This window comes from Culex quinquefasciatus, chromosome 3, assembly GCF_015732765.1.
Source record: "Culex quinquefasciatus strain JHB chromosome 3, VPISU_Cqui_1.0_pri_paternal, whole genome shotgun sequence".
Taxonomy (NCBI): domain Eukaryota; kingdom Metazoa; phylum Arthropoda; class Insecta; order Diptera; family Culicidae; genus Culex; species Culex quinquefasciatus.
Genome location: NC_051863.1, coordinates 140,976,991 through 140,990,527, shown reverse-complemented (window position 1 = coordinate 140,990,527; position 13,537 = coordinate 140,976,991). Strand labels below are relative to the sequence as shown.

At 35.8% G+C, this 13,537-nt stretch overlaps 1 protein-coding gene across 4 annotated transcripts in view; it reads right to left on the bottom strand.

Moving 5' to 3' along the window:
• The window catches only part of LOC6033549, a 151,525-nt gene that overhangs the window by 55,410 nt on the left and 82,578 nt on the right, over positions 1-13,537 (bottom strand). For all 4 annotated transcript variants that reach the window (XR_005278337.1, XM_038261785.1, XM_038261786.1 and 1 more), the window contains exons 8-9: positions 13,023-13,161; positions 9,900-10,059 (exon numbers count right to left, since the gene is read on the bottom strand). Coding sequence is in view for 3 of the 4 variants with exons in the window: in XM_038261785.1 (XP_038117713.1) it covers positions 9,900-10,059; positions 13,023-13,161 (299 nt within the window). In the remaining variant the exon portion in view is untranslated. The remainder of the gene's footprint in view (positions 1-9,899; positions 10,060-13,022; positions 13,162-13,537) is intronic.

Below are 13,537 nucleotides of genomic sequence, written 5' to 3'. Positions count from 1 at the left end.
GGGAATGGCAGGGCGTTTTAGGGAGAAAAAATTGTATTTTTTAGTGAACAAATTTCATAAATCACTCCGCAAAACGAGCCAAAAAAAAACAAACCAATCTACCAAAACAAATGCATGCAGCTTGTAGGAAATTTCATGGAAAACATCTTCCTTTTTTAACATTAAATTTAGGTCCACGCAAAGCCGAGATATTTGCATTTTAGTGAGCAAAAAGAGATGAATTTTCAAAATTCTTAGTATTTAAGCGTTTTTAGCGTAAAACATTGGCTACTATGATTACAAACGGAAAGGCATATATTTTTGATGTTTTTATTTTGCTCGCTCAAAAACGATATTTTTCATAACATTTCCATTAAATTAAACAACATGAAATTTTCTCACAATGAGACGTAAGCGCGCTTGAGTGCTTCTAGCAGATGCGGCGAATGAAGCTAATGTAGGTAATCTCAAAAACCCAAAACTTTAACATTCGATATCTCTGGAACGAAACAAATTGAGCAATTCTCTACGAAATCAGTCTTTTTTCTTTAATTTTAAATTTTGTATTTTTTAATCCGGCTGAAAATTTTTTGGTGCCTACGGTATGCCCAAAGAAGCCATTTTGCATCAATAGTATTGTCACAAAAACTTGATTTGCAAAAAACACTATTTTTAATTTTTTTTTTTTCATTTTTTTATATGTTTTAGGGGACATCAAAAGCCAACTTTGCAGAAATTTCCAGAATGGGCAAAAAATCTTTGACCGAGTTATGCATTTTTTCATCAATACTGATTTTGTCAAAAAATCGAAATATTAGTCGTACAAATTTTTCAATTTCATTTTTCGATGTAAAATCAAAGGAGAATGGTCGAATTTGGTCCAAGGGTGTACACAAACGGGACAAACCTTTCTCGCCGAAACATGAAAAAAAGTCTTCTGGACCAACTCTCTAAACCTCGGGGTTCAAAAGTTACAAGCTGTTGAAGTTTGAGCATTTCGGGTAAAACGGTACAAAAAATCGATTTTTTGCTATTTCTAAAATCATTCATAAAATCTCTATTTTTTTATGGATTTCGATCATCTTGATTTCATTCGACGCGTATCAGCAAAAACTATGAGTTCTGATATGTCTTAGCATGATTGAAACATGACTTCTCTTGTTTCTATCCGATTTAACCGTTTGTGCAAGAGGCATACCAAAGTAACAAGTCGAAATTTCAAGATTTAGAAACCTAATCCTTCCCAGATTGCATCAGTGAGTATGTAAGGCTACAGTGCAATGTTCTAACAACTTATTGGGATAATCTGAGTCTGGAGTTAAGATCTGTGGGTCTACTACCGTAACAAGCAAGATGTAGACCGGTTTTGACCACGGATCTGTAGTATCCCTCGGTACTATAAAATAAGTACCAACATGCAGAAGGGTAATGTCCAGTAGGTAGTCGTGATGTTTGTTGATACGACCCTTAGTTGCTGAGATATTGCCATGCAAAGATTTAAAAACTGGAAAATTGAAGTTTTCTTAGTCTTACCTAAACAACCCACCATTTTCTAATGTAGATATCTCAGCAACTAATGGTCCGATTTTCAATGTTAAAATATGAAACATTCGTGAAATTTTCCGATCTTTTCGAAAAAAATATTTTCTTTTTTTAATCGTGACTAATATTTCAAAAGGGCGTAATATTGAACGTTTGGCCCTTTTGAAATGTTAGCCTTGCTTAAAAAAAATTAAAAAAAATATATTTTTTTTTCGAAAGGATCATAAAATTCACGAATGTTTCATATTTTAACGTTGAAAATCGGACCATAAGTTGCTGAGATATCGACAAAAACAAAATTCAAAAAAGCAAAATATAGAAAATATTCTCAGCCCTTCAAAAATATATTTTTCTAGAATGGGCAAACACGGGCACTAATTTAAAAAAAAATGAAAAACTGCTACTACTTTCAAAAAAGTTATTAAAAAATGGCTATAACTTGAAAACTGTGCACTTTATCAAAATTTCATTGAAGTACTTTTTGGTTGCAAATTTGATTTTACATCGAAAAATGAAGTTGAAAATTTTCTGCGACCAATATTTCGATATTTTGAAAAAATCAGTATTGATTAAAAAAATCATAACTCGGTCAAAGATGTTTTGCCCATTCTAGAAATTTCTGAAAAGTTGGCTCCCCTAAAACATATCAGAAAATGAAAAAAAAATAAAAATAGGGTTTTTTGCAAATCAAGTTTTTGTGACAAAAAGTGAAATTAAAAATCACCCAAATTGTTTTTACCGCGTATCATATTTTTTCAGTGTAGTTCTTATCCATACCTACAACTTTGTCGAGAACACCAAATCGATCAAAAAATTCCTTCAAAAGATACAGATTTTCGAATTTTCATAAATCATTTTTGTATGGACAGCTGCCAATTTTTATGGAAAATTATATGGACAAACTAATGACGGAACTATGAATACAAAGAGACGAGTTGTTCCTTTTAATTCCGCTATATATTTTTAATATCTTGACAGATACGTATTTCGTCTACTACTTGCAGACTTCATCAGTGTTCTGTTCTCGTTCTGACGGAAAATGGCTTCTTTGGGCATACCGAATGCACCAAAAAAGTTTCAGCCTGATGAAAAAATACAAAAAAATTAAAAAAAAATTTGTGGCGTTTTGAGATACGGCCATTTAAAGTTTTCAATTGCGCAATACAGGTAGAGAAAAATATTTAATCAACATTTTCTCGGAAATGGAGTCTACGTCCAATTTTCTTCAAAATTAAGTCTAAGACTGACCTTCTAAGATTTGTGTTTCCTGAGCTATCGCAGTTTGAAACTAGGAGGTTCGCTCAAAAATCGCCAAAAAGTCGATTTTTTGGGAAGGTACAAAAATGGAGGGGGTAGTCCGATTTGGATGAAATTCGGGATTCTTGCATGTTTTGATAGTATCAACAGCTCTGTCAAATTTGAGCACGAACGGAGAAGGTAGTTTTCGAATGCTGTTCCGCGGGAACAATATCAGCTTGTGGAGCAAGGTTTGGAACAAAAGTCCCATACCCTGGGCAGTGGAATAAGCTTTTAAAATTTTCCGAAACCATTCGTAATCCGCCAAATGGGGTACCCTCACTAGCGCTTGACTACTCAACAAAATAAACTGAGTAAAATGTTATTTACTACAGTTTCCAATTACCGTGCACATCGCTCACCTCCACCTCCAATGCACCTCCATTTGTCGCTCACTTATCCCAAAAGGGGTTCAACTGGTGCTACCCTGGGCTGCAAAGTGAAGCAATGCAATGCAGCCGTAAAATAGCCGGAAGATGAACTTTTCAAATGTAGAGAAAGGATATCCCGCTGAAAACGCGCTCACCTAGAGCGAAACCGCAAAAGGATGAGCGCCAGCTCAACCCGAAAGGACAGGCAAAATCCTTTCCAGCTCCACATTGCTGCTGGATTTTCCCCACAAACAGTCGTCGAAGAAGAATTGCACGGCAGCGCTTTAATCCCTGCTGTTTCAATGACGGTTTCGACGGCTGCCACTTTTGTGCAACGATCCGGGCGATGGGGCTTGCGAGATACGAACTCATTGGAAAGCTTTTTGATATTTAACGGTTGAGACTGCTGCCCTTTCAGGAATAAAATTGTAGAAATGATTACGTCTCTTTTGTTTCAGAACTTGGTTTATGTTCGTGAGATTATGGTTTCAAATTTTACAGTCTTATGCAATGCATTTTTATTGATTCATTCAAATTAATTATAGGCACAACATTGGTTAAGTGTTGGTTGGAAACGCTTTTCAACAGCCCTGATGTATGAATCCTTTTAAGTGAAATTCCCTGAAATGCTTGAAGTTATTCAGACACCAGCAGCGTAGCGTGACATCAAATCTAAAAATACCAATGCCAAGTGAGGAATTTGCTCTGAAAATCGTAAAAAGGGCTTGCAGCTTTCCTGAGTACACCTAAGATGTGTACTCTACGAACTTTTATGTGCCCCGTACATCTCGAGTTCCAGCTGATGGCGAAGCTGATACGTGAAGATATTATCACGAAAAGGTATCCCAAAGCATATGCAGAGAGGGACTAAAGGTACGATTTGCAAGGGAGGTAAGGTGGAAAACAAGGTAAAAGATGACATAATAGCAATAAAACGTGATATTCCTAGCAAAATTTACGCTCCGCTCTCAGATTTGTTTGGGTGCGACGTTTTACGGACTTAGGACGTGTTTTGAATATTTATTACGAGAGCGGCTTTCCACGACACGAAGCTAATCATCCGTGATTGTAACTTAGTTGTACTCTGTCAGATTTTATAATCTTGAGATCATGTTGATCTTTAAATAAGTAAAACTTTGCATATTGATTCTGTTTCTATGACAAATAATTAAAATTCATCGATCGATATAAAAATATTTTCCTAAAAGTATACAAATGAAATTCAATAAGAACTGCTCAGTTTTACGTCAGCCGTGAAAAGTGTGCCATCAACGAATTATTGATGAATATTTGCCCTAAAACTTCCGACCCATAGCCATCCCGGGGAAAACCCGATAAACCGCTGAGTTTTCCGCAAACACGGCTACGCTTTTTAGCCCCCTCTCTCTCACTGTTTCCTGTTTTTCCAGACCCTTAACGAGAAAAAACAACAGCCAGCCTGATGATGTTTTTCACTTGGCTCGTCCGCAAATCCCTGGTAGCGCTGGCATTCCACAAGTTTACCAATAAACGATAATCTGAAAACAATTCCGGCTGCTGCTCGTGCCAGCAGTTTCGAGGAAAAGCCCCCGTGTCAAACGCTCCTGAAATGCCAGGGAGGTGGTTGACGACGGTTGGCTGCCAAAGAGGGGCTCGCTCGGTTGAAATTAATCAACCGAACCTTGGGAAAGATATTGGGGCCCGTTCAGCCGTGGAAAAAGCAAATTTTCACACACCATATCCGGGCGCGCCCCCCGCAGAGAAAGAGGAGTGGCGCACCGGTTGAAAGTTTATATGAAGTTAGGGTGACTGGGTTGATGGTTGGAATAAGAAGATTTTGGAACAATATTGTTAAAGATTCAAGCTTTTGCCATTACTAAAAAAAGGAAGTTGACTTTATAGCTATCGGCCACTATTGGTAGTACTAAGGCTACCAACTCTTGCTAAGCCAAAATCCGTATACTTTAACAAAAACTGTCAAGGAATTATTTAGAAAAGTTTGGAATTTGGGAATTAAAAATATTTTTGTTATACGTTTAAAAGTTTACGAAATGCCAAGTTTGCTTTTACGAATAATATCATTGTTAGTGTTTTCACGAAAACATTTCTAGAGGTCCTATAAATACAAGCACAACACAAGGTTTTCACAAGCCAAAATTTGATCTTTTATTTAATAAATATGTTTTGTAAGGATTTTGAAAAGAACAATCATTGACAATCAAGTTTGAACTGAGGGAAACCCGGAAAGTTATGCAAGTTATCCCTTTAAAATCAAACTGACAGTGAAATAAAAATATCTTATTAGAGAAAGCTTTGGCCCAATCAAAAAAGCAATGAAATTTTTATAAAGTTGTTAAAATTCCGTACAAATCCGTATTATGCAAAAAATTCCGTACCAAAATTCCGGCCTGTTAAAAATCCGCGGAGAAGGTTGAAAATCCGTACGGTAAGGAAAAAATCCGTACAGTTGGTAGCCTTAGGTAGTACCAATCACTAGTGTTTTCCTTTTATTTTCAAAGACCTCGCCGCCCTGGGCTCCTAAGTGTATGAAAGTATGTACGGGCCAGAGGCACCGAATACCCATATTTACACATATAATTTTAGGGCGCCCACTGCGGGATTCAAACAGGCGACCTCTGGATTGTGAGTCCAGTGCGCGATCCGATTGATCGTGCGGGTCAAGGTTTACGAGGAAATGTAAAAATAAAATTGAAGACTTTTTAGCAAATAAAATGATCCAACTCTAACCAGTTTATGAAACATAAACATAACACCGACCATCAATTTTTTTGCGCAGGTTTAACTCGAGGAGAAGCATGAAGTTTAGGGTTCCCAAAACCACGTGTACCTTGAATTTTTCAAAAATATCTAGACAGGGCCGATTGGAGAATTAGATAGTACCACATATTGCATCCATTTTTTTTGCATGAATAAAATAAAATGTGTGCACCATTTTCAAGTTATAGGCACATTAAGGCATTTTTTCAAATGTTATTTTTTCCATCAAAAATTATGAAGAAAAAGCATCCAAAAAAGGCATGCTTTAGAAACGCTGAGGAAATTTCATACAATATTCTTTCCATGACTTAGTGCATCGAATTGCTGGGATACAGCCTCTTAATCCTTTTAGGCCTGATTTTTTTTAGAAATGTTATATAGTTGACGATGGGATAATGATTCTTTTGAACATAAGAAAATTATTGGCCAGTTTTAGAAATGTTTGTGCTTGGTTCATATATAACCATAGAATCTAGTGAAGTGTAAAATCCATGAAATTTGAAAACTTCTGTGAAATCCCGTGAAATTTACCAATTTTCTCAACGTTAAACAAATATTTCATCCACAAAGCAGTTTTATTTTATCTAAATTAGTTTTCATTTGAAAAGCGCGATACTTTTTACATACTTGTAGATTTTTATGAAAAGAATTAAATGGATAACGAACATTAAAATATACTTTTTTATGAAATTTTCTAACAAACGGAATGCTAACACTTCGGTAGAAGAATCATTTGAATTCAATCAGAATGCGACAGGACCTAACGCGTTGACTTTGAAGTTTTTATGGGATTTAACCCGTGAAATCGATGCATTTTGGTTTTTGACAGTTTTGAGCCTCTTAACGATTTTTTTAACCCCTAATGAGATAATAGTTTGTCTTCCAGGGAACTACTTTGCCAAAGAGTGCGAAAACATTAATCCACTATTAAGAATAAACATAATTCAAAACACCACCGCTGAAAACTTCAACTTTTTCTTCAAGCAATTAAACAAATAATTTTCAAATTTTTAAAATCAATCCCAGCATTTTGAAATCTTCAAAATAAGTGTTTTTTGCTTATTCTTTAAAGATGACTCTTGATTCTATCATTTCGAAATTATTTTTATTGAAAAGTGCACTGCCCATAATTGAAAATTCGGCTATTCGGCCAGATGAAATATTCCGAGAAAAACGCGTATTAGTGTTCGTCACCAAATCTCCGCCAAGGCATTTTCCCATAAGAATGGCACATTAGCCGTTTGGTTTTTCGCATCGGCAGCCAAAACTAAACACTATTTTAGTGAAATTCAAGTTTCAGAAGATGCGTTGGAACATCCTCTACCACCTGGTGCTAATATCTCGATTTGGACAAAAGTGGATATTAGCCGTGCAAAAATTTTAACAAAAGTTTAATTTTTTAAATGATTCAAATCGATTTAATTGTTTCTACGATATCGCGTGTTCGAAAATTAAGGCTAATAAAATGAGACTGAGAAAAACTTTTTTTTACAATACCATCATCTGGGGTGAATCGGGACTACAGTCTGAATAGGGACAGCAGTGTTTAGAGCATTTAATGGTATTAACTTTGAAATGTATGTACACATTTTGTTGCTCTGAGTCTGTTCTAACCGAAACCAACCAGAAAAATCAAAACATTGTGCTCCTACAAAGTTAAAACTGCTGTCGCATCAGTTGACGGTAGTGTAACTTTAAGAGCCTGCATCAGCAACCCGCAGCCCAATCAACAAAGTTATAGAATGGAAAATGGTTGGAAATTCTCTCAGGTTTTCAAAAATATTTTTGCGATTGCTTTTTCTTCATAAACTTTTTTGAATTGCAAATAAATTCAAATTTATTTTAAAAAAATACTCACTTGCTTGAAAACTTTTCAATTCATTAAAAAAAATATATTGTCGATTACATTGCAAATTTTGATTATTTTTCATCTATTTTTTTTTTTTTTTTGCTATTTTGTTGCTGTTTCGATTTTCGATTTGTTTGAAATTTTTCGTCTCTGGCACCAAAATTTTCACCATCCTGAACTCTAGCGCCTAAAATGCCGGTTTTGGTCCCCCTTTAAATTGGAAATCCAACTTTTAGTGATACAGCCAAACCGACGTTGTCAACATTTCCCGTGCTCCGCATCCTTTTCCCTCCCCCGGTGAATTGTGGAGATGGGAGCGGCCGGCAATGGATGGCTTTCATGGTGCCGGCTGTCCTTTTCTGGTAGAATTGGTTTTGATTCCTTTTAATCAATTTATAAGCAACCTGGGTTGGACAATCATCACATATACATGACGAAATCCAGTCTGCAACCCGCTAAGATCACCATCTTCATGCGAATGCGAATACAGCCAAATCGACGTTGTCGTGCTATCTTGTCGTTTGTCGCTTTTTGACGTTCCAAGAAAAACACGTTTCAATGTTTGACCTTGAATAGACAAAAACTAGAGCATGCAATGTAAACAATAACAAACCCGTTTTGTTTGGTTGACCATTCTGTGCATTTCCTCGAAGTTTGGTTGAATTTGTTTGTTCAAAGTCATTACAGTAGTCAGGCAAGTACGTGTGTCAAACGCGTTCTGACCTGAAATCCATTTAGCCAGTTGTCGCACTTACACCAATTTTCAGGGTGTAAAGAAACTTCTTTCATATGAAGAGTGACAACAATGCACGGAGTTTTTTTTTTTTTGGTTTTTATTGAATATCTCAGGATTGAAAACGAATTTCGTTGATCAGTGAAGGTCAAAAGGTGAGGCATTTTGCTCTGCACAAAATAGCGTTCTTAACTCAATTTGGCCCAAAATGCACGTGCGAGAAGATAACACGATAACGATGAAATAAATAAATTTGTTTTCCATGTATCCAGTAAGTCCTGATCAGAACCTATAACTGTTCCGAAAATTCCATAGCAGTCAGGAAATTCCTGATACATGATACAGATTTTCGAATTTTCTCATAATCATTTGGTATGACCTACCCTCCAATTTGTAGGGAGAGTTATATGGAAAAACTAATGATCCAAAATGGTTTCTTTTGACATGGGGATTGTATGGACAATGTTTTTTATCAAATCAAAAAATAGACAGAAAAAGTCTATTTGCGAAAACATAGAGAATTACTCCTATGCAGAAATTCATAAAGTTTAACATACAATTCAGCTCAAAACACCCTAGTCCAACCCGGAAGGCAGGCAGTCAGGTTCCCAATATTTCGTTTGCATGGCGGAAAAGGGGAAAAAATCACACCGCATAGAGCAACCACCGCCGCACGGCACACGGGGTTGTTATTCATCATCCCTCGGTTAACAAGTTTTCCCAGCCACCCAGCAGCCCCTCTCCTTTTATCCCCCAATTGGAGCTGGTGCTGAAAAGTCCGCTGGCACTTTTCCCAGTCTCGACGGCCTGTGGCGTGTGGGATGACGGCGCTCGTGGTTCATCCCAAAATTTGGCCCGGTTTTTCCGTGGAAGATCTCTGGGTTGGGAAGTCCCGCAAATGGAAGCGCAAAGATGAAAGTAAACACTGCCAAAATCTCGGTAATGATGATGGAATACACGTGTGCGTTGAGCGAGCCGAGCAAAAAAAAAGCTGCGTGCGGTACCGGCAAAAGAATGCGAACTTTGGAAAATTTCGTTTTTTGTTGGGTATTGCAGTATTATCCTTTATCACGGTTCGTGGAAGAAGAATTCGTTCCGCAAAATCTGTTTGTCAGAGGAAAACATGCTTGATTCTATCAAAAGTTACGTTCTACCTTCAAAGTGAAATTCTGATATATGATAAAACACGTTCAATAATAAGCAAATGTGAAAAATCTGTAATCATTTAAATAATATTAGCACTGACTTGCAGTCAAATTCAGCTCGTGAAAAATACTAAACATATTCTACATTTCAAAAATACCCTTATCTTGCCAACTCATTTCAGCAGAAAAATATGCTTTCTCACCCAAAAAAAAACCCCAAAACTCACCTGCACAGTCTTTTTCCGACCCTTGCCCCCGTTCGGCTCCTTGGACAGACTTTGATCGATGGCGCGCTGTAGCTTTTCGTAGACCCTCGATTTGAACCGGCCCAGGTAACGCTCGTGGCTGTCCAGCTCCGGGTCGATGCCGCCCTTTGCCCAGGGGACCCTGTCGGGGAAAAATGAAAGAGGAGGAGTGGTTGGTCAATTTTCCCTCAGTAAAAGCAAACACACACCGAACAGTACCAATAATGAAGATGGAAGATGAGAATTTATGGGTGATTAGTGGCACAGCAACGTTATTTTTGGGGGCACCGAAATGGTGAAGGGCCATGGTAAGCCAATGTCGAGCATGTTTAATGCAAAATGTACTCGCAGTTGCCATTAGAACTACAGCACGGCGTTTCAGAAAATGGTAATTTTGCAGCATTTCAAGTTAAAAAGAAAAACAAACCAAATCTGAATGTTAAGTTCGGGACCATCCATAAATTTGTGTATGGATCGTGAACAATTTTTCGAGAATTCTTATTTTTCAGGTTTTGAATCAAATGAAACTTTGTCTTTGCTTTTCATATTATACAAGATGCCTTTTTGTATCACAAGTTTTTCTTACAAGATTTCATACAATTTTAAGAACTGGTGGTCATACAAAATGGGTGTGTGAATACTCGAAATAGAGCAGCGAATGACCAAGAAGGTTAAAGCTGCCAGAAATAAATGAATTGACAACAGCAACAACATTGTTCAAAAGTCTGTATCTTGTGAAGGAATCTTCTGATCGAATTGGTGTCTTGGGCAAAGTTGTAGGTTATGATCTGGACTTTTCAGAACAAAAAGTACACGGATTTTTTTTCACGATAAAATTAAATTCCAAAATACATCAATAAAACAATAAATTATTAAATTAATTATAAGTTATAACATATTTCGCGAAGGAAGAACGCAACCACAAATGATTTTTTTTTTGAAAAGCTGAGAACATTTTCTACAATTTATTTGTGTTTGACTAAGCTTTTCGGAATGCTTGTTGCTGAGATATGGTGCACATCAACCTGAGCTTTTGCACCCAGATGTTTGTTAAAGACATTTTAGTATCTTCAAAACTACGGGTACTACCGACATATTTTTTTATTCATCCCCTAAAGTACTGTCCACAAAGTAATTTACAACAAAGTTTATCTAATTTTACAATACGTTGTTGCAGGATTGGTTCCGTAAGTTTGACAATGTTGGAATAAGAAGACGACTACTTCCTTCGTTGCTGTGCACCCTTTAAAAGTAAAACTTTGTGAAATTGTCTACACTTTTCAATAAAAATAATTTCGAAATCCATAATCAAGTTGTCACCCTTGAAAAGGGCTAAAAACACTTATTTTTGTCATTTTCAAATGTTGGGCACAGAATTTCACAACATTTTCATTTATTAACTGAAAATCGAAACAATAGTTTCCACGATGACTTAAGTTGAAAAATGAAGGGCTAGTTTAATGACACTAAAAAAACTCGTTAATCACAAAATTTAGGCTTAAAGAGCAAATAAAGTCAAAAATGAAAATTGTAGCAAATTTTCTTAGCTATTGGATTTTTTTTTGCTGGGGTGCTTTTTCTTCATGATGTGTTTTAAAAGTAAAAAAATCGAAAATTTTCATTTTTTCGAAAACTTATACCCAGATTTTGCACTATTCTAAACTCAAGCACAAAAAAAACCTTTATAAGTCCCCTAAAAAATATAAAAAAAATCGGAAATATAAAATAATTATCTTGGGAATCCAACTAATAAGTGGGATGAAAAAAAATAGTATTTTTTTCGAGTACCACTTTGTTTCGAAAAATACTAAACCTACAACATACAACTTTGCCGATGACACTAAATCGATCAAAAGTTTCACTCTCAAGATACAGATTTTCAAATATTCATTGTATGAATATGGACCTTGGTACGGAAAAACTAATGAAATAGCTTGAATGCATGGACCAACATTATGTTTTGACAAAAAATCCAAATAAAAATCGATATGAAAAAACGTAGAGAAAAAAACATAGAAAAATATTAAGGATGGGGCCAAAAGGATTGCATCACAGACAAAAAGATAAAATCTTCATTTGAAAATTTAAATCCAAAATTATGGCCTATGTTCCGAAATTTTATTTTTTTTACGTTTATGTAAAAGTATATGTTTTTCATTTGTTTTATTTTTTCAATAACAATAACATTGTTTAGAATAAAATAATAATAATCTCTATGGAAATTTAAGGACATTGATGAAAGTAAGTAATAATGGTCAAATGATACATTATATAGTTTAAATTCAGTAGCCTTTTTTAAATTTTATTCTTAAACTGCCTCATAAATGTCATAAAAATTTATTTATTTAAAAAATATGTTGTAATCCAATTTTTTGGTAATCGGAAATTTGACCCAAAAAAGTGATAAAAATAAATGATGAAAAGTGATAAAAATAAAATTATTGTTAAAACTTTATTATTCAATCTACTGTTTTGAATCGACGGTTATTTGACAAGATTTCATTTATCCAACTGATAATATCAAGTTTTGCAACGAGTTCCATACAACATTTTTTTGAAATTCCAAATAACAACCTTTGACTGGAATTTTAGGTCTAATGTTAATGTGTCGACCCACCGTTTAAACCAAAACAATATTGAAAATGTATTCATTTCAATTTTTCACCCATTTAAATTTTCCGGGTGGGATTCCGTTATTTTTATTAGAGAAAAAAATGTCATTTCGTCGTTCAAGATTATCAGGAAAAGAAAGTAGTTTCGCGTGTTTCAAATTGATTTGATATTAAAACATTTCGATAAAATTTCATGATTTTTCGAAGTTTCTGGAAATGAAAAAAAAACGAGATTTCCAAGGAAACCGAAAACATAACATCACAGATCTTGCGGATTAAACTTAACTAGAAACTTTATCTAAAAATAGTCTACCATTTTTCTTTAGCTGTAAAAATGTTCATCGAAACACCGTGCCCCCAATTCCACGGTCGGATGATGGTAATTGAAAGCCGTAAACTGTAATCGATTGTTATTGGCCAGGTGGAATACAACCCAGAACGTGGAAATCCATTATTGCAGAGACAGAATGAGAGGAGAGGGGAAGCAACTTACGTTAGCGTTTCTCGATTGTCATCAGGCAGGGCCTCCGTCAGGGTGGCTTTTATTTGCTCCACTCGACCGGACTCGGTGGTTCCGGCGGTTTCCGGCTCCCAGTGGCGAAAAATTGCCAAAACGTTCTCCTTCGAGCAGGCTGCGAGAGGAAGAAATAAAAAGAAGCGAAGACGATAAAATTGATAGTTACGATGGTGGTTTTCCCAAATGGGATCGGTTTTGCGGTTTGGATGGAATTTGTGGACGGAATTGGGTGAACGATTACTGACACTTATTACTGGTAGGTAGATTTGTACTTATAAATGGATCTTCTGTTATAAAATTTGAAAATTAAGTATATTTCCAACATTCAATTCAATTTCTGAAAATAATTGAACTGCCATCCAGGAACATTCAACAATCCAGGTTAAAACACGATTCGCAGTTTAATTCCAAACTGTCGGCACTGATTATACCGATCCTCTGAGGGTAATTGGATCGCAAATGAGTACTCTTCCGCCTCGACAGCGGAGGCC